This window comes from Hippocampus bargibanti, linkage group LG13 (assembly GCF_051943395.1).
Source record: "Hippocampus bargibanti isolate YZ-2025 linkage group LG13, ASM5194339v1, whole genome shotgun sequence".
In the NCBI taxonomy this organism is placed as follows: Eukaryota; Metazoa; Chordata; class Actinopteri; order Syngnathiformes; family Syngnathidae; genus Hippocampus; species Hippocampus bargibanti.
The window spans coordinates 1,270,346-1,290,497 of record NC_142746.1 but is presented as its reverse complement, the minus strand read 5'-3'; the positions used below and the strand labels follow the sequence as shown (position 1 = coordinate 1,290,497).

The following is a 20,152-nucleotide window of genomic DNA, read 5'->3' as shown; positions in this document are numbered from 1 at the left end:
TCATGTCACAAAGAGGGTACAGCAAGTGCTGAAGAACGAATGACTGTCTTTGTGTTGTCATGTTATATGCTATTTGTTTGTTAGCCTTCAAGATGGCGCCGCGAGAGTGGCTGCCTTTCCAGCAGCTCCTGTATTTTATTTTTCAACTTCTTTCTTTCCTCTCCCTTTCATAACTTTCATAACTGCTGCTGTGAAATGTCAATTTCTCCACTGCGAGACGAAATAAAGGTACATCCAATCCAATACATTGACAAAAAGAGATTGTCTCACATTTCCTGTCCCACGTCAATCTGCTTCAATTCCAAGCCGCGACGTGGGCGCTGCTTTCTTCTCATGGCGGGTGCATCAAGCCATGCAAACATCCAGCTGTGGTGGGGTCTTTTTCGGTCCGATAACAGATAAAAGTACTCCACACGATAACAACCAAGACTGCACTCAAAGAAAGGGGGTGCCGAAAACTAGCCCACCAGCCACCGTAGCGCTGTTCGACCGTGTGGGTTGGTGTTCATCTGCCGAATACTAGTTTGTATGCCAAACATTAGATTCTCATAAATTTAGATGTAGATTAGATGTAATTAGATTTAGATGTAATTTAGGTGTAGAGATGATGGTGGACTTCAGGAATCATCCATCACCACAGCTACCCCTCACACTATCCAACTGCCTGGTGTCAACCGTTGAGACCTTCAAGTTCCTGGGAATCACAGTCTCCCAGGACATGAAGTGGGAGGTCAACACCAACTCTATCCTGAAAAAGGCCCAACAGAGAATGTACTTCCTGAGGCTGCTAAAGAAGCATGGCCTGCCACAGGAGGTGCTGCAACATTTCTACATGGCTGTCATCCAATCCATCCTGTCTTCTTCCATCACCGTTTGGTTCGGGGCCGCCACAAAAATGGACAAAATCCGACTTCAACGGTCAGTTCGGACGGCGGAAAAAATCATTGGTACCGCCCTACCCACTCTCGAGGACTTGCACACTGCAAGAATCTAGGGTGCGGAAAATCATACTGGACCCTCTGCACCCTGCACACCACCTTTTCCAGCTACTCCCCTCAGGCAGGCGCGACCGATCCATGCGCACCAAATCCAGCAGACATTTAAACAGCTTCTTCCCCCAAGCCATTAACTCTTTGAACAGTAGCCCAAATTGAACTGTATAGTGCCTCTTTGCAATTTTTTGATGATGATACTAGTGCAGCGTGTTCGACCGGAAACAAATTCCTTGTGTGTTCTTCATACTTGGCAATAAAGATGATTCTGATTCTGATTTAATGTTCCTAAGGCAAAGCTGGACTGTACCCGCAAAAATGGTCATATACACTGTTTTGGTCGTAACTCGAATGTTCGTAAGCTAGGGAGTGTCTGCACTTGAAACATGGTGGCACCCAACCTGCAGCAAGCGACAGGCCTCCTTATCGAGTATCGTCACAATCATCCGGCAATAATAATAATAATAATAATAATAATAATAATAATAATAATAATAATAATAATAATAATAATAATCCTACATTTTATTTTTCAGCGTCTTTCAAAGCTCTCAAGGACACTTTACAGTGACAGACAAGAATAGAAAAAGAAACAGATACAATAATAAATAAAATGCAATTCCTGGAATTTGAGTGAAAAATGGCACTGGACTGGACACTTAAAACGTAAAATCTATTTGCTATCTGGCTATATAGCTGGCTATCTATCTAGCTGGCTATCGAGCTGGCTAGCTATCTCGCTGACTAACTGGCTGTCTATCTAGCTGGCTATTAGTTATCAGCTAGATGGCTAACGTTCAATCTATTTGAGTTATTCTGGGTTGAGTAAACGCTAGCGCGTGTGGCTGCCGCTGCTCACTGACAGAAAAACTTATCCTTTGATTGTAAAGTGACCTTGAGAGTTAAGAAGATTAAAATGTTCTTCTCAAGCTATCTAACTAGCTACCTATCTAGCTATTTATTGTTATCTATTTGCTATCTATTAGCTGGCTAGCTAGCTATCGAGCTATCTATCTATTAGCTGACTAGCTATCTGGCTAGCTATCTATTAGCTATCAGCTAGCTAGCACACGTTCTGTCCATTTGAGTTAACTGGGTTGAGTGAACGCTGGCGCGTGTGGCTGCCGCTGCTCACCCGCAGAAAAACTTATCCTGTGACTGTAAAGTGACCTTGAGACTTTTGAAAAGTGCTTATAGATACAATGTATTATTATTAGTAGTAGCTTTCTATTAGCTACCTAGCTAGCTTTCTATCTATTTTAGTTATTCCGGGTGGAGTGAACGCTGGCGCGTGTGGCTGCCGCTGCTCACCCACAGAGAAACTTATCCTGTGATTGTAAAGTGACCTTCAGAGTTTTGAAACTAGCTTAGAAATGAAATGGATTATTATTATTACAGTAAAGTCTCGTTATATCGATATTCAAGGGAGTCCGAAAAAATATCGATATAACCGGGACTATCGATATATCCGATATCGATATAACGAGACTTTACTGTATTATTATTATTACATATATAAACAACAAAAATAAGGCAAAGATTTCGACGCGCGACAGCGTCGCTTCTTACCCTTCAGCAGCCTTCAAACTTTACTTTTGTTGGACATTAACCAAAGTTGGCAAGTGCAGCTTCCAGTAGCTCATAAAGTTGATGTATACTAAAACATAGACAAAGTTTAACCATCATAACAGAGGAAATTATGAGTTTTGAAACGTGTAAAAATATCTGCTGAGCATTTGATAAGCGCCACCATGTCCAAGTGGACAATATTGAACGCCGTGGATCAGGGGTGCCAAAGTCATTTTTTGCCGCGGGCCACATTGTAGTTCTGGTTTCCTCTCGAGGGCCGTTATGAATTTGGGGAACCCATTAGAATGTTTAAATCCCTTCAAATATTACATATAGAGCACACAGCAAATTAATGAAGAACTCGTTTTCAAATCTGAAGTCAAGAATAATGACTTTTATTGTGGTTGACATCCAAAAATATGAAATTTGGGCTCAGATGTTAGCAATCATCATGGAATTTAACAAGTTTGATTTGCTTTCGCGGGCCGAAAAAATGATGTGGCGGGCCGGATTTGGCCCGCGGGCCTTGACTTTGACACCTGTGCCGTGGATTGAATAGGCTGCAACTCAAATTCTGTTTTCTATCATGACTGAGGCTGACATTCGCGGCGCCATCTATTTGTCTAATTTGTTGTGAAAAAGCAAACGTTAAATATTTAATATAATAAAAATGGCATTCTCCCTTAATTTTTCAAGCTTATTATCATTAAAAGAAGAAAAAAAAAAGAAGTTTCAGCTTACAAATGCGTCTTTCAAGATACCAGCGGCTGTGTTGTGATTTAAAGGACAACCGAACCGACGCTTGTGTTGTGTCCATAATTTGTAAAATGGCTTCAAATGACTTCTATTGAGCGTATTTTACAAAGATTCCACCGCATATAGCTATATTTCACGTTTTAAGACTCGCGCTGAATATTTAGGAAGTCTTGTTTTTCAGTTGGTGACGAGTCCGTACGTGACGTCACTGAAGGAACGCCTCTGACCGAGAAAGGACATACAATGCATTCTGTGGTACTTTGTTTGGTCTGAAAACTTCGTGTTGATGGCAAAATTAGAAGGAAAACACATAAATAACGCAATGGTGAATCGTTGTGTGTTGCACCAAGACAACTATTTGATATTCGCTGACACAAATTCCCAGCAGATAAATCAGCCCATTTCCAACGGAGCTTGGGCGCCATCTTCTGCATTTTCTGGGTGTATACACATCAGTACTGACGCCTCAAAATGAGCCGGAAAGACTTATTTAATCGATCGCAAACATGTATGCTTTCCTCTTCAGAACTATTTGAATCATATTCATAACTGGATGAGTAACAGGAAAGCTTCTTCTCCGAATCTGAGGCCATTGTTTTGATTCTCGAGCAAGGCAAGACGTCTTGGCGTGACATCACGAACAAGGGGGCGGGACCTTCTGAAACTGGCCATTTGCGGTTTCAATTTGAAGTAGATTTTGGACAGTTTAAGTCATTTTTATTGGTGTTTTGCATTTGACTAAAAATATCATCCTGCGTGTTTTGGGTATTTTAGATGCTAGAAAATGTTTTTCTGATGTCAGTTCGGAAACAAAAAAGTGGTGTCGGTTGTCCTTTAAAAAACAAATTTCTATCAATAATTAATCCAAAAATGATATTTCAGGATATTTTACGCCACTCCGAGTTTACTGCCAAAGTAAACGTCAAACAAAAGAGACTTGCAAGTTGTGCTTTTAAAACTGACACTTTGCTTAGACTATAGTTTGCTAGCCGTGAGCTTATTTATGCTAACCGGGAACATATTGGTACCAAAATCCGCCCCAAGAATATTTTTTATGGCCGAAAAACATTTAGTGGGGATAATAATTAGGATAGGGATAAAAAAAAAATAAAAAAAATAAATAATGTAATCACGGTGATGTCACAGAGGGTACAGAAAGTGCTGAAGAATGAATGACTGTGTCTTTGTGTTGTCATATTATTTATTTTGTTTTTTTACTTTAGCTGGTTAGCTATCTAGCTGGCTCTATAAAGGGATTAAAATGTCTCCAAAATAGTAACAGTCACTTTGATAAGGTGCAAGAGCATAAACAAGAAGCGCTCGAAGGACATCGCTCTTGGGAACGGCAAGTAGAGAGGTGGAGGGGGGGGGGGGGACAAAAAGGGACAAGTCCAAGGTCACCAATCAAGACGGGCACCTGTATGCTAGCTAGCGCTAAGCGGACACGGGGGGGTGCGGTAAACAGAAGGTCAATACGATTTGACGGTTAACCTACATTGGACAAAATTGCTTCTTGACTGGCTGATGGAGAATAAGAAGTTATCATATTTAAAAGATAACCGACGTCACTTTTTTGTTTCTTAACTGACATCAGAAAAACGTTTTATAGCATCTAAAATACCCAAAACACGCAGTATGATATTTTTAGTCAAATGCAAAACACCAATAAAAATGACTTAAAGTGTCCAAAATCTGCAAAAAAAATGAGCTGCGAATTGGGCATTTTCAGAAAGTCCCACCCCCATTTCGTGACGTCACCCCATTTCGTGACGTCACGCCAAGACGTCTTGCCTTGCTGGAGAATCAAAACAATGGCTTCAGATTCGGAGAAGATGCTTTCTTGTTACACATCCAGTTATGAATATGATTCAAATAGTTCTGAAGAGGAAAGCATACAAGTTTGCAATCGATTAAAGATTTTTTCCGTGTAATTTGGAGGCAAACGGGCGGGGGGGAATGTCGCACCCAAAAATGGCGACCAGCTCCCGTGAGGAATGAATTAGCCCGTTTCCACAGGCTGATAAATTCCTTCCATGGAGCTTAGACGCCCTCTTCTGGCGGCTTTTGGGTGCAACACAAGGTTTTCAGACAAACAGTACAGCAAAATACATTGACGTGATGGAAGGACTGCTACAATGTGTCTTTTTGTTGGTCGGGGGGGGGGGGTTCCTTCAGTGACGTCACGTACGGATTCGTCACCAACTCAAAAACAAGACCTCCTGAATATTCAGCGCGAGTCTTATGTGAAAACGTAAAAAATAGCTATATGCGGTGGAATCTTTGTCAAATACGCTCAGTAGAAGTCATTTGAAGCCATTTTACAAATTATGGACACAACTTGTCCGGAGACGTCGGTTGTCCTTTAAAAGTTTCATGCTTTGTCATTATATGCTTCGTCAACGTGTGTGACTCGAATACACAATTGAAGCACAGACAACCTGGGGTCAATCTGAGGTCAACAGACACAGTTTGTTAAACTGTCATCTTCATCTCGGAGATCTGGCCTTGGACAGAATTTAGGACTTGGGGAAACTCCTTTATCACAGGAGCAATTTACGATTTGAAACTCATTCACATGAAGAGCTCATTAGAGAGGTTACACATTTATCAGTTCATGGAAAAGACAATGTTTTATTGCATACAGCTGACAGACAGCGAGCCAGATAGCCAGCCAGGTAGTTAGCCAGGTAGTTAGCTAGATAGCTAGCTAGACAGCTAGCGGTTACGCCATTTTTGGGATGAGTCAACCCCCACCCAAAAACGAACGATGCAACTGCAAATATATGTTTTTTCTTTGGGTGAGCAGCGACAGCCACATGCGCCAGTGTTCACTCAACCTGGAATAGAATAGAAAGCTAGCTAATAGATGGCTATCTAGTTATATAGCTAATAGATAGCCAGCCAGGTAGTTAGCTCGCTAGATAGCTAGCGGTTACGCCATTTTTGGGATGAGTCAGCCCCCACCCAAAAACGAACGATGCAACTGCAAATATATGTTTTTTCTTTGGGTGAGCAGCGACAGCCACATGCGCCAGTGTTCACTCAACCTGGAATAGAATAGAAAGCTAGCTAATAGATGGCTATCTAGTTATATAGCTAATAGATAGCCAGCCAGGTAGTTAGCTCGCTAGTCAGCTAGCGGTTACACCATTTTTGGTATGAGTCAGCCTCCCCCCCCAAAAAAAAGAACTATACCGCTGCAAATAGGTGTATCCTTTATTAATTTCTCTTTGCCACAGCACAGCGTCATGTTATTTCCATCCATCTTTGAGCATCTTTGCTCGCGGGTAGTCTTAAAGCGTTCCGTCAATTTCAACTTTTGCATGCCATACGCGGCTCGTTTGGAATATGCAGAGAAAAAAAATTGATCTCAAGGAATTCATCCAATAGGAAATGGATACTCGCCGGGACTGAACATAGTTTCTCCTCCAAAAGGAAGCCCAAAATGGCGGCTAACGGCGCTCCGCGGCGTCCACGACGACTAAAGTACAAAATTGACAGCATGAGGCCATATCGAGATTCACGTCAATCGTTTTGAAACATAAAGAAAAACGCTTGTGATCGCGCAGCAACTAAAAAAAAAAAATCTATGAAAGGAAGCACTTGGGTGCAATGCTGCGGCTAAAAAGGGGTGAGAAGGACGGGGGGGAGTAAATTCAGTCGACCTGCGCTGGGTCGGCCTCAAAAAAGTGAGACCTCCCCCATGGCGGGAGGTCGCCGCAGGCCCAAGTAGCCAAAAAACACCCTGCAGAAAGGCGGCTTCCTACGACCTGTCCATAACGGTTCCTCCGAACAAACCGTTTTGAGGGACAACAACCCAACTTGACAACAATAGAGGAGGGGGGGGTGGGGGGGGGTAAACCGAAGCGCCACGGGTCCAATCATTTGGACTTGCCAAATGAGGATGACGCGACAAAGTCTTGGATGGCGCGGCGGATACTGACCCCTTCTTCTTCTCTGCATGGACAGAGACTGTTGTACACCGCTTCGATAACGTTTTGTCTGCAAGAAGAACAGCGCAAGTCAAACCAAAAAGTTTGAAGGCCATATTTTAGCACAAATAGCGATACCTCAGCTCACGAACTGAATTGGTTCCATAGAAAATGTGTGTAAGGCGAAAAGTGCGTCATCCAAACATTAATTTCCCATAAGAAACCATTACAAATGAGAATAATACGTTCCCAGGTCCTCATAAAACATAATTTTCTACTAAATAAGCCTTAGAACTACACAAAATATACCTTATTTTATGTATAATAAATGTGCTATTGTATTATAATTAAAAACAAATAAAATGTACTATATAATAAAGTCATTTTATTGACCTTTGTAATTGTCATTGGTGGAGTTGCCTCTTAATGAAATCCGAGTGAAGTGGCCGTGCTTTCTTGGCAATAATACCTTCACTCACAATGTCCCCTGCTAGCTGCTTTTCGTTCATCAAAATCAACAGAGGTCTGTGTAAGCTCTCAGTCGTACAGGAGTGGTCCATCGATGAGAAGGTTTCTTCAGCCGTCATCTGTACTTTTTTGAAGGTGTCGGACGTTTCGCCTCCTATCCAAGAGGCTTCGTCAGCGAACTCAAGTCTTACTGGTCGTATCGGCCCTATTTATATATCCCTAATGTCCAGACATGGCGGCGCCGAAATGTCCGACACCTTCAAAAAAGTACAGATGACGGCTGAAGAAACCTTCTCATCGAAAAATCAACAGAGGTTTTTCAAACTCTTCTATTGATTATTATCTAACTTTTAGCTAGCTAGCTTTCTATCTATTTGAGTTACTTCCGGGTTGAGTGAACACAGGCACGTGTGGCTGCTGCTATCTATCTATCTATCTATCTATCTATCTATCTATCAGCTTGCGAGCTAGCTTTCTACCTGTTTGAGTTATTTGCGGGTTGCGTGAACGCTGGCGCGTATGGCTGCCGCTACTCACCCAGAATTAACTTATCCTGTGACTGTAAAGTGACCTTGAGAGTTTTGAAAAGCACTTTTAGCTAACGCTTAGCTAGCTTTCTATCTATTTGAGTAACTTCCGGGTTGAGTGATCGCTGGCGCGTGTGGCTGCCGCTGCTCACCCACAGAAAGAGTTATCCTGCAACTGTAAAGTGACCTTGAGAGTTTCGAAAGGCGCTTATAAAGCAAATGTATTATGATTTCATATCTAGCTGGCTAATTAGGGTTAGGGTTAGAACTAGCTAGCTATCGAGCGAGCTAGTTCTCAATTTTCTACCTAGCTGGCTATCTATCTAGTGATTAGCTACCTATTAGCTTGCGAGCTACCTTTCTATCTGTTAGAGTTATTTCTGGGTTGAGTGAACGCTGGCATGTGGCTGCCGCTGCGCACCTACAGAATAAACCGATCCGGTGACTCTAAAGTGACCATGAGAGTTTTGAAAGGCGCTTAGAAATTAAATGTATTATTATTATAAAAGTAGTCCGCCAGCCACCGTGGCGCCGTTCGACCGAGTGGTTTGGTGTTCCTGCGCCGAAAAGTAGTCCGCCAGCCACCGTGGCGCTGTGTGGTTTGTTTGCTGTGTGCCAAGATTATATTCTCAAGGCTTTAGCTAATTAATTAGCTAAAGCCTTCGTAAACTGAGGTATCACTGTAATTGACTCAATCCCCTTACTTGCTGGCAAGGCCTCCCCCTGGCGGCAATGGCGGCACGCCGTCGTCGGCGGACAGGGTCCTCATCACCGCGGACAGGTCGGGAAAGGCCTCGTCGGCCGGCCGTGAAAGCATCGCTGAAAAGGAAGGCGGAGGGAGAGCGCGTTAACAGTCGCGAGGACGCTCGACGGGTCTGCCCGAGCCGCTTCGACAGCGGTTGCCCTCATTTGGGCGAAGCTGAATGAGTGCCGAAAATGGCCGGGGAGCGGAAATGCGCCGCGTCTGTGCCAAGGAGCTTTCCAGCAGCTCCTATATTTTGTTTTGTTTTTCTACTTCTTCCATTCCTTTCCTCTTCATGACATAACTTTGCTGCTGTGAAATAATAATAATGCATTTAATTTCGAAGCGCCTTTCAAAAACCTCAAGGTCACTTTACACTCACAGGATAAGTTTTTCTCTGCGGGTGAGCAGCGGCAGCCACACGCGCCAGCGTTCACTCAACCGAGAAATAACTCAAACACATAGAAAGCTAGCTCGCAAGCTAATAGCTGGATAGATAGATAGCAAGCCAGATTGATATAAAATAGAGAGCTAGCTAGCTCGATAGCTAATAGCTAGATAGCTAGCCAGCTAGATATGAAATCATAGTACATTTGATTTATAAGCGCCTTTCAAAACTTTCAAGGTACAGGGGATACATACAAGGATAAGTCTTTCTGCAAATTTCCCCATTGCGGGACGAATAAAGGTATTCTGATTCTGATTCTGATTCTGTGGGTGAGCAGCGGCAGCCACACGCATCAGCGTTCACTCAACCCGGAAGTAACTCAAATAGATAGGAAGCTAGCTAGCTAGCTAAGAGTTAGCTAATCATCACTCAACCCGGAAATAACTCAAATACATAGAAAGCTATCAAGCTAGATAATAGTTAGCTAATAATCACTCAACCCGGAAGTAACTCAAATAGATAGAAAGCGAGCTAGATAAAAGTTAGCTAATAATCACTCAACCCGGAAGTAACTCAAATAGAAAGAAAACTAGCTAGCCAGCTTAGAGTGACCTAATAATCACTCAACCCGGAAGTAACTCAAATAGATAGAAATCTAGCTAGCTAGCTAAGAGTTAGCTAGTAATCACGCAACCCGGAATTAACTCAAATAAATAGAAAGCTAGCTAGTTAAGACTTAGCTAATGATCACTCAACCCGGATGTAACTCAAATAAATAGAAAGCTAGCTAGTTAAGACTTAGCTATTAATCACTCAACCCGGAAGTAACTCAAATCGATAGAAAGCTAGCTAGCTAAGAGTTAGCTAATAATCACTCAACCCGGAAAATTTCTCCACCGCCAGAGTGATAAAGCTAAATCGACATAGGGACACCAGGGGGAAGAAGCTCGCTCGCTGGCTGGCATGGAATAGGAGGCCACGGCGCCGTCGCTCTTCTTCAAAGCGGCGGCGATTAGCCGCAAACATACGAGGGGAATCCGAGACGGCCGTTCACTCACCTTCCACGCGAGATTCCAGGTAGCGGTCCAGCTCGCCGTCTCTCCTCACCGCCTCCTCGCACACCTTGGGGGCGTTGGGCAAACATACCAGGACCACGCTCATGTTATCGCGGCTGCCCTGAGTTGGAAACAGGAAGTGGATCAAAGCAAGGCCTGCCCCCGCTAGGCCCGCCAGGCCCGCCAGATCCGTCACGCCAGACCCGCCACCGCCGCCTCGGCGCAAACCTTGTGAAGGCAGGTGTCCACCACCTCGTTGCAGATCCTCTCCAGGTCGTCCGACACCTCCAACCGGGATTGGACAAAGCGGCCCAACTCCTCGTTGGACATGACGTCCCAGACGCCATCGCAGGCCAGGACCACAAACTGATCCTCGTCGGGGATCCGCGGCACCTCACAAACCTCCGGCTCGGGGCTGACCAGCTGTTCTGTGGGGCCCCGGCCCGCAGCGCCCTTGTAGTCAAAGTCGCCCAAGGCCCGCGAGACGGCCAGCGAGCCGTTCACCCTCTGGATCAGGACCGAGCCGCCGGCGTTGTGGATGCGCTCCCTCTCGCGCGGGTCGCAGGGCTTGTGGTCGCGCGTGGTGAAGCCCACCCGCGAGTCACGGTAGAGGACGGCGCGCGAGTCGCCGCAGTTGATGAAAAAGAAGCTCTCGGGCGACAGCAGCAGGCCCACGGCCGTCGAGCCGCCGCGCTCCGCGCCCTCCCGCATGCGCTGGTCGATGCCCAGGAAGCCCGCCCGGATGCCGGCGCTCACCGCCTCGGGCTCGGGGGCGCCGCCCGCCCCGAAAATGGCGGCCACGATGTGCTCCAGAAGGTGCCGGGCGCAGTAGTTGGCCACCCCGGAGCCTGCGTGGCCGTCGTAGACGGCGAAAAAGGACCAGTCGGGCGGGCCGGGCTCCGGCAGCTCCAGCGCCGCCGTGTGGGCGTCTTCCATCTCCACCCGCCAGCCCTGCATGGAGCTCAGCCCGTAGCGGACGCCGTTGCCTTCGCCTCGTGCGTTGTGCTTCTCCATTTTGGGCTTGTCTAGGAAGGCGCCCATGGCTCCGCTCGGCAGAGAACCGGGCCCGCCTACAGAAAAAAAGGACGCACGAGACGGAACGTTAGTCGAAACGTTAGTCGTTGCCTCACATTCTTGAAATAGAATAGTTAACTTTTTTAGGACACCAATGACTTTAATGTTATTTCTTTGTTCCTCTCTTCACTTCTTTTTATTTATCTGGCTATCCAGTTAGCTACCTAGCTAGCTATTTGCTATCTATCTAGCTAGCTATCTTCTATCTAGCTAGCTATTTTCAATCTAGCTAGCTATTTTCTATCTAGCTAGCTACCTAGCGAGCTATCTATTTTCTATCTAGCTAGCTAGGTATTTTTTATCTAGCTAGCTAGCTATCTACCTAGCTATCAATTTTCTATCTAGCTATCTACCAAGCTAGCTATTAATTTTCTATCTAGCTATCTACCTAGCTAGCTATCAATTTTCTATCTTGCTAGCTTCCTAGCTAGCTATCCATTTTCTATCTTGCTAGCTGCCTAGCTAGCTATCCATTTTCTATGTATCTCACTCACGGAAAAACGTATCCTGTGACTGTAGGAATTAAATGTGTTATTATTATTATTATTATTATTATTATTATTATTATTATTATTTCAAGATGGCTGTCAAGGAGGGTGACTAGCGGGGCTGTTATCAGTCGATTGGGCGCCGGTTCGTTCCCGTCAAACATGTGGGAGCCATCTTGCTGCCCGACAAGCTGAGACCTCGCTCATGCTGACCGCCATTAAAAGTACATTAGGCAAAAAAGGAGAGAGCGAGAGAGGGAGAAAATGCTTTTACAAGCCGTCTACTTCCTGGAAGAGTCGCACTTGGGATGGACATCCTCTCCTCTTTCATCTAAAATTGCTTCATGTCAGAAAGAGGGTACAGAAAGTGCTTATGAACGAATGACTCTGTCTCTTTGTGTTGTAATATTATGTTATTTAGTTGGAGTTTTTGTTGTTCTTTTGACTTCAAGATGGCTGCCACGAGAGGGGCTGCCTTTCCAGCAGCTCCTGTATTTTGTTTTTCGACATCTTTCTTTCCTCACATCGCTGCTTTGTTACTTCCAGGTGGAGTGAACGCTGGTGCAAATGGCTGCTGCTACTGACCCGCGCAAAAAAACAAAAGCTAGCTAAGTATTAGCTATGTATTAGCTGTGTAGCTGTCTAACGGGCTGGCTATCTAGCTAGCTATATGTTGGCTATCTATTAGCTAGCTTTTTATCTATTTGAGTTACTTCCGCTTGGAGTGAACGCTGGCACGTGTGGCTGCCAATTACTCACCCACAGAAAAACTGATCCCATGACTGTAAAGTGTCCTTGAGAATTTTGAAAAGCGCTTAAAAATTAAATGTAATATTTATCTTGTAGCAAACGTCCACATTCCACCATGACGTCCCTGATCCACTGGTGAAAATGACGTTTTTTATCCTCTCCCTTTTCATCTAGAATTGCTTCATGTCACAAAGAGGGTACAGAAAGTGTTAAGAATGAACAACTCTCTGTGTCTTTGTGTTGTCATGTTATTTGTTATTTCGTTTTTGTTGTTGTTGTTTTTTACTTCAAGATGGCGCCCGCGAGAGTGGCTGCCTTTCCAGCAGCTCCTGTATTTTGTTTTTTTCGACTTCTTTCTTTCCTTTACTCTTCCTTTTATCACTTTACTACGGTGAACTGTCCATTTCTCCAATGCGATACTAATAACGGTAAATCCATTCCATTCCAGAGCTAGTAGAAAGCACATTAAAGGCCCTTTAAAGGCGGCCACAGGCTCCAAACTGACTGCATCGATTTCAGATCAAAGTGCCTAAAAATAAGATGGATGAAAGATTAGGGATTTCATTGCCTATAGACAACAAAGTGAACAATTCCACTTGGACGCCCAAGGGAGCGCTAATAATAATAATACATTTAATTTATAAGCGCCTTTTAAAACTCTCAAGGACACGTTCCATGGTGCCTCCCGCTAGCATTGAGCCGGGCGGTTTTAATTAAGCCAAGGGTGGAATGGACACCAATTAAGACGACGCTAACATGACTGTCGTTGGTCGGCGAATGACACCCACACAAAACTAATCGATATGGCCGCTCGTATCGGGGAATGTGCCCCGTCCCGTCCCGTCCGCGTACTTACTGTCAAAGACGCCGGGCTTCTTGGAGTTGTTGTTTGTGTGGCTTCCGAGGCGGGTCGCGTTTAAGTGGTCGGGCTTGTTGTGATAGGCTTAGCGCTCTTGAACCATTAGCCCTTGCCGTCCATCAGCCGCTGGCGGGGATCGAAAGCTAGCCAGTCAGGTGCCCTCTCCGCCCGTCTCCCCGTGGGCGGTCCGCTTTCAAAGCCATGTTGGTTTGAAACCGGTGTCAACTGACAAGTGAGTGCGGGCGGACCTGCGGGGAACGAGACGCGCGCTTGTTTAAAGAGGACGAAAGCGCTAAGCTAATGTTGGCTAAAGCTAAGTTAGACGAGTGATGTGTCGTTCGCGAATGAGCCGGATCTCTGAAGTGAACGAAGAGAGCCGGTTCCTAACAAAGAGCCGGAAATGAGAGCCGAATTTTTTGTCCTCTATTCCCCGCCCCCGGTCTTCGGTTAAAGCCGCACGTGATTGGTCGATATCTGTGGTATAGAGGAGGAAGGGGAGAATTACAGACACACGCAGCAGTGAGGAGAAGGGCCTGGGGAGGGGGGTTGTTATGGTAGACAGGTGGACAAATGTTATCACATTATGCTGTTATTGTTATTCAATTATATTTTTTACTAGTTGGTATGGATAGCATTATTAATATGAAAAACAAATTAGTGACAGCTGATCATCAGACCAGAGTAACCACAGGGTAAGTGAAAGTTTGTGGATGCTCTCTCTGCACATATAAATCAAGCCATATAAATAAAAATATTTGATATAGTGTATGTTTTACACTAGTAAAGTAATTCGTTTTTCACATAATTTTACATGATTTTTGTAGTTACTTAGTTTAAGCAACAAAAAACAAACTGAGTAGCCATATGGGAGCCAAAAGAGCCGGATCTTTTTAGAGAGCCGAGACAAAAGAACCGGCTCTCTGAAAAGAGCCGGAATCCCCATCACTAAGTTACACGACCGTATCGAGGAGCGGCTTGTCGTTCGCGAACGAAACGGCTCTTTGATAATAGGGAGCCGATGGAAGAGCCGACTTTTTTTCTCCCTTTGCTTGAAGCCGCACATGATTGGTCAAAATCGGTGGTAAAAGACGGAGGGAGGGTATATTGAGTATACTCTGAAGAATATAAATAAAGCCAGATAAATTTCTAACAATATATTCTGTCTTTATTTTTTATAATTAATTTACAAATAAAATAAATAAAACGTTATATTTTTGGTATATTTTTGTATTTGTTTATTTTTTTATTAGCAATCCATTTTACATATACATGTCCCTTATTTTTTGTAATAAATTAATTTAACCAACAAAAAACAAACAAACTGAAGAGCAATTTGGGAGCCGAAAGAGCCAGGGCTCTTTTTGTTGAGCTGAGCCAAAAGAATCTGCTTTCTAAAAAGAGCCGGGATTCACATCACGACATGAATAATAAGAATACATTTCATTTTTAAGCGCCTTTCAAAACTCTCAAGGTCACTTAACAGTCACTGTGAGATGTTTTTGTGCGGGTGAGCAGCGGCAGCCACACGCGCCAGCATTCACTCAACCCAGAAGTAACCCAAATAGATAGCTAGCTAGCTAATACAGTGATACCTTGGCTTAAAAAAGCTTAATTGGTTCCCAGACAGAGTGTGTAAGGCGAAAAGTGTGTATCCCAAAAAAATATTTCCCATAGGATACCATTAAAATGAGAATAATCCGTTCCAAGGTCCCCATAAAACATAATTTTCTACTTTTTTTACACTATTTTCTAAACCTTTAACCTACTCAAAATATACCTTATTTTATAAATGTAATGTGGTATTATAATTAAAGAAATAAACTGTACTATATGATAAAGTCATTTTATTTACCTTTGTGATGGTCGTTGATGCTTGATGGAATGGAGTGGCCGCTTTCATCAGCATTGAACCCTTAAAGGACAACCGATGTCTCTGGACAAGTTGTGTCCATAATTTGTAAAATGGCTTAAAATGACTTCTACTGAGCGTATTTTAATAAGATTCCACCGCATATAGCTATTTTTACATTTTAAGACTCGCGCTGAATATTCCGGAAGTCTTGTTTTTGAGTTGGTCACGAGTCCGTACGTGCCGTCACTTTAGGACCCCCCTTGACCGACAAAAAGACACATTGTAGCAGTCCTTCCATCACGTCAATGTATTTTGCTGGATTGTTTGGTCTGAGAACCGTGTTGCACCCAATAGCCGCCAGAAGAGGGCATCCAAGCTCAATGGAAGGAATTTATCAGCCTGTGGAAACGTGCTGATTCATTCCTCACAGGAGCTAGTCGCCATTTTTGGGTGTGACATTCCCCACCGCTCGTTTGCCTCAAAATGACACGGAATAAATTCTTTAATCGATTGAAAACATGTATGCTTTCCTCTTCAGAACTACTTGAATCATATTCATAACTGGATGTGTAACAAGAAAGCATATTATCCGAATCTGAAGCCATTGTTTTGATTCTCCAGCAATGCAAGACGTCTTGGCGTGATGTCACGAACTGGGGGCGGGACTTTCTGAAAATGCCCAATTCGCAGCTCAATTTTTTGCAAATTTTGACTTTAAGTCATTTTTATTGGTGTTTTGCATTTGACTAAAAATATCATACTGCGTGTTTTGGCTATTTTAGATGCTATCATACGTTTTTCTGATGTCAGTTAAAAAACAAAAAAAGTGACGTCGGTTGTCCTTTAATGAGGATCGTAGCCTTCTCCTTTCACCATCTTGAGGAATGAGCCCTTGTCGGTACTTTTTCTGTGATAATTGTATCTCATTCTTCATCAATTGTGATCTGTTTAGCTGGGTTGATAGCTTTTTGCATCAAGTGTACAGATGACTTGTGCGGGTTATTTGTGGAGCCTGATTGATGGGATATTTTAACCTTCCAGTCTACACTCTGCTTTTGAACTATCAAAGTTGAAACGAGTCCAAATTTCACTGTTTTCTATCCATTTACTCACCATTTCACTTTTTTTCATTTTTGTCTTTTTTTGTTTCAAGCTCTTTCGTCTCCCTTTCGTGTGTGTGTTCTCTCTCTCTCTCCCTCTCTTCTCTCTCTCTCTCTCTCCCTCTCTCTCTCCCTCTCTCTCTCTCGCTCTCTCTGTCGTCTGCCTGTCTCTTTAATGTTTAACCCCCTGCGCCTGACTGCTGTGTTCTTGACCAATCACGATTATTATTAATTAACCGAAGACGCCATTTTGTTTTTGGGAGAACGGCCTCACTGTCTCTCTGTCTGTAACCCCCACCACCTCACTGCTGCGTTCTTGACCAATCACGTGGCTTTAACCGAACATTGGGGTTGGGGAATAGAGGACAAAACAGTTGGCCACCATTTTCTTGTTAGGAGAACGGGCTCGTTCGCGAACGACACATCACTAATTGTGGCAGCTCCGTGTGTATCCCGAAAAATGGTTCGTATGCCAAGGTAAAATTTTCATAAATGTAACGTTCGTAAACCGAAAAGTTTGTAAGCCAAGGGGTTCGTACACCAAGGTGTCACCGTACATAGCTAGTAGATAGCTAATGAATGACATTCTTTTTAACGCCCATGGTTGGTCCCTTAATGTACACGTCTAAAAGTTTCTGCTGTTAGATTATTTATATGACATTAGATTCCATGTTCTATTTCAGTTGGCCCGCAACGCTTAGGAGATAAGTGAGCTCCCTCATCAAAAGCCTTTCGAGCTATTCTTAGCCGACCGGGAAAGAGGCGATCCGCCAGATGCTGACAGATAATAATAATAATAATAATAATAATAATAATAATAATAATAATAATAATAATAATAATAATACATTTCTGCAGCAAGACAGTGACGCTCCCAGTTTGGGGTCGGAAATGGTCCCTTCATGGTTCCTAGATCATTGAGTGACATCAGCGAATGGGGATCAGTCAAGAGGTTTTTCATGTTGCCGCCCATGTGCCTTGTGTCATGAGCCAGTTGACAGCGGGGCGGGGCCTCCGTTCCCGCCGCTCGCCAGCTGCTGTCAATTTCCTCCTCATTAACTGTGGACATTTAAACCCGACGCTGGCATCCACCCAGCGTCGGAAGATACTTCGCCTTATGCCAAGCTAGTACGTGGAACTTGTTACCAGTACATTATTTGCTTCGCCCGAGGAATGATTTTAGCCACGAACGCGTTTGTTGTTTGCACCGCGTCGTAGGTTGTTTTGCACCCCCGTGTGCCACTTTATTTTCTTGGTTAGTGTGGTTGGGTGGATTGCCGCCACTCACCCACTAACATTGTCAGTTGTCATTTTGAGTTTGTTTCACGAGTTTTTACCGGGTCCGCGTATTTTCGGACCCGCGCTTTATGTTAATAAATCCTTTGCCGGTACCCACGCCTCTGTCCTGCTCTACGATCCACCGCCTATACCACACGTTCCTGCTCGCCAGCTGCCACTGTCGCCGCCGGAACGTGACAGAATCTTCCGACCAACATGGATCCTGCGGACAGTAACCGAATCTTCTCCGTCCTCGCTCAGCAGGCGGAGCAGCTCGGCCAAGTGGTGCCCGCCATCGCGGAGATCCGCCGCGACATCACCCGGTTAGCCCAACGGGTAGATAGACTTGAGGCCAGCGGCGCCTTCGTCGCGGGGGCCGTCCCTCCCCAAACTTTGAGCCGCGAACCCAACATTCCACATCCCACCCGTTACGGAGGGGAGCCCGGGCGCTGCGCGCAATTCCTGCTGCAGTGCTCCATAGTTTTCGACCAGCAACCCTCCGTATACACCACGGACGCGGCCAAAGTGGCTTACGTCACCAGCCTGCTTGCCGGACCCGCAGCCGCTTGGGCGTTGGCCGTCTGGGAATCTCGGCCGGAGCTCCGAGCCTCCTTCCCGGACTTCGTCGCCGAGTTACGGCAGGTTTTCCATCTCCCGGTGAGTGGGCAGGCAGCGGAGTCCCAGCTGTGGATCTGCCAGCAGGGTAGCCGATCGGCGGCGGAGTATTCCGTCGCCTTCCGCGTCCTGGCTGCCGCCAGCGGGTACGACGACCGTGCGCTGCGAGGGATGTTTCGGCGCGGGCTCAGCGCGGCGTTGAAAGACGAGCTGGCTACCCGCGACGAGTGCTCCAGCCTTCGCGAGCTGATCTCCCTCACGCTGCAGCTGGACAACCGGATGCGAGACAGGGCCCGGGAGCGGGCTGCCCAGGCTAATCTTGAGCCGCCAGCAGGGACCCGAGGGGGTGCCCGGACCTTTCCGCGTGGGGGGCACGCGGCCGTGGAGCCGATGGAGATGGGGGTCGAAAGGGCCGTTGAGCGGGCGCCGGAGCGACGCAACACCGGCCCGGCATGCCAGCTCTGCGGCAAGTTGGGTCATCGAGCCCCGGACTGTCCCAGTTGGGGGCTTCCCGGAAAGACCCCCAGTGACTGTAAGTTGCCCCGTCCACACAAGCAACGGGTTCCCTTAAGGTCCGCGGGGGGGTTCACGTCGCGGAGACTGGAGCTGGATGCCGTTATACACGGTCCCACCAGGACAATGTCCGTTCGGGCCTTAGTGGACTCGGGGGCCGACGGCTGTTTTATAGACCCGCGCGTCGTGTCGGCGTTGGGGTGTCGGGTTGTTCAGCTGGGGGCGAGTCGGAGCATACTCGATCTCGACGGTCGGTTACTCGCCGAGGTTACGCAAGAAACCGTGCCGCTTCGACTCGTACTCTCGGGCAATCACGTGGAAAACCGGCGGTTTTTCGTGATGCGTTCACGCTCGGTTCCCATCGTGCTCGGGTTACCTTGGCTGGGGACCCACAATCCGGCCATTTCGTGGGACGGACCTACCATTCAGGGGTGGAGCCCCCTCTGCTACGCTCACTGCCTCCGGTCGGCCGCGGGTGGGCCGGCACCATCTCACAGCTACCCTAGGGAGGAGATTAGCCTAGAGGGGGTGCCGCCCTGTTACCACGACTTACGACAGGCGTTCAGCAAGGACCGCGCCCTGTCGTTACCACCGCACCGTCCCTATGATTGCGCCATTGACATTCAGCCCAACGCTCCGTTTCCCAGTTCTCGTCTGTACAACGTTTCCCAACCCGAACAACAGGCTCTCCGGGACTACATTGACTCTTCGCTCGCGGCCGGGCTCATTCGGCCATCACGGTCACCTCTGGGAGCGGGGTTCTTTTTTATCACTAAAAAGGATAAATCGTTGCGTCCGTGCGTGGACTATCGGGGACTCAACGAAATAACTATAAAGAACAAATACCCGCTCCCACTGATTGACTCCGCCTTCGCGTCCCTCCAGGCCGCGACCATCTTCACTAGACTGGACCTCCGGAGCGCTTATCATCTTGTTCGGGTCAAAGAGGGGGATGAATGGAAGACCGCATTTAAGACACCTCTGGGACACTTCGAGTACTTGGTGATGCCGTTTGGTCTCACCAATGCACCCGCTGTGTTCCAGAACCTTATTAATGATGTCTTGAGGGATTTTCTGAATATTTTCTGTTTTGTGTATTTGGACGACATTTTAATTTTTTCAGAGTCCCTTGAGGCACATCGCCAGCACGTCCGGCTAGTTCTGCAGCGGCTGCTGCAGAATCGACTATATGTC

The 20,152-nt window shown here is 45.8% G+C and overlaps 1 protein-coding gene across 1 annotated transcript; it reads right to left on the bottom strand.

The window, feature by feature from the left end:
• Positions 1–6,519: 6,519 nt before the first annotated feature.
• ppm1ba (protein phosphatase, Mg2+/Mn2+ dependent, 1Ba) lies at positions 6,520–13,958 on the bottom strand. Its single transcript, XM_089011640.1, has 5 exons — positions 13,598–13,958; positions 10,658–11,499; positions 10,433–10,550; positions 8,949–9,063; positions 6,520–7,319 (listed from the first exon to the last, which is right to left on the bottom strand). Exons 2-5 carry the CDS (start codon positions 11,468–11,470, stop codon positions 7,199–7,201), a joined length of 1,167 nt encoding a protein of 388 aa, XP_088867766.1. The 5' UTR covers positions 11,471–11,499; positions 13,598–13,958; the 3' UTR covers positions 6,520–7,198.
• Positions 13,959–20,152: the final 6,194 nt, after the last annotated feature.

Bases quoted from the DNA above. Each gene is read 5' to 3' on its own strand.
- ppm1ba (XM_089011640.1), bottom strand. From the start codon at position 11,470: ATGGGCGCCTTCCTAGACAAGCCCAAAATGGAGAAGCACAACGCACGA. The intron at 9,064-10,432 runs GTGAGTGAACGG...CTTCCTTTTCAG, and splicing joins CCTGGAATCTCGCGTGGAAG to CGATGCTTTCACGGCCGGCC. The intron at 7,320-8,948 runs GTAAGGGGATTG...TTCTTCTTGCAG, and splicing joins GGGGGAGGCCTTGCCAGCAA to ACAAAACGTTATCGAAGCGG.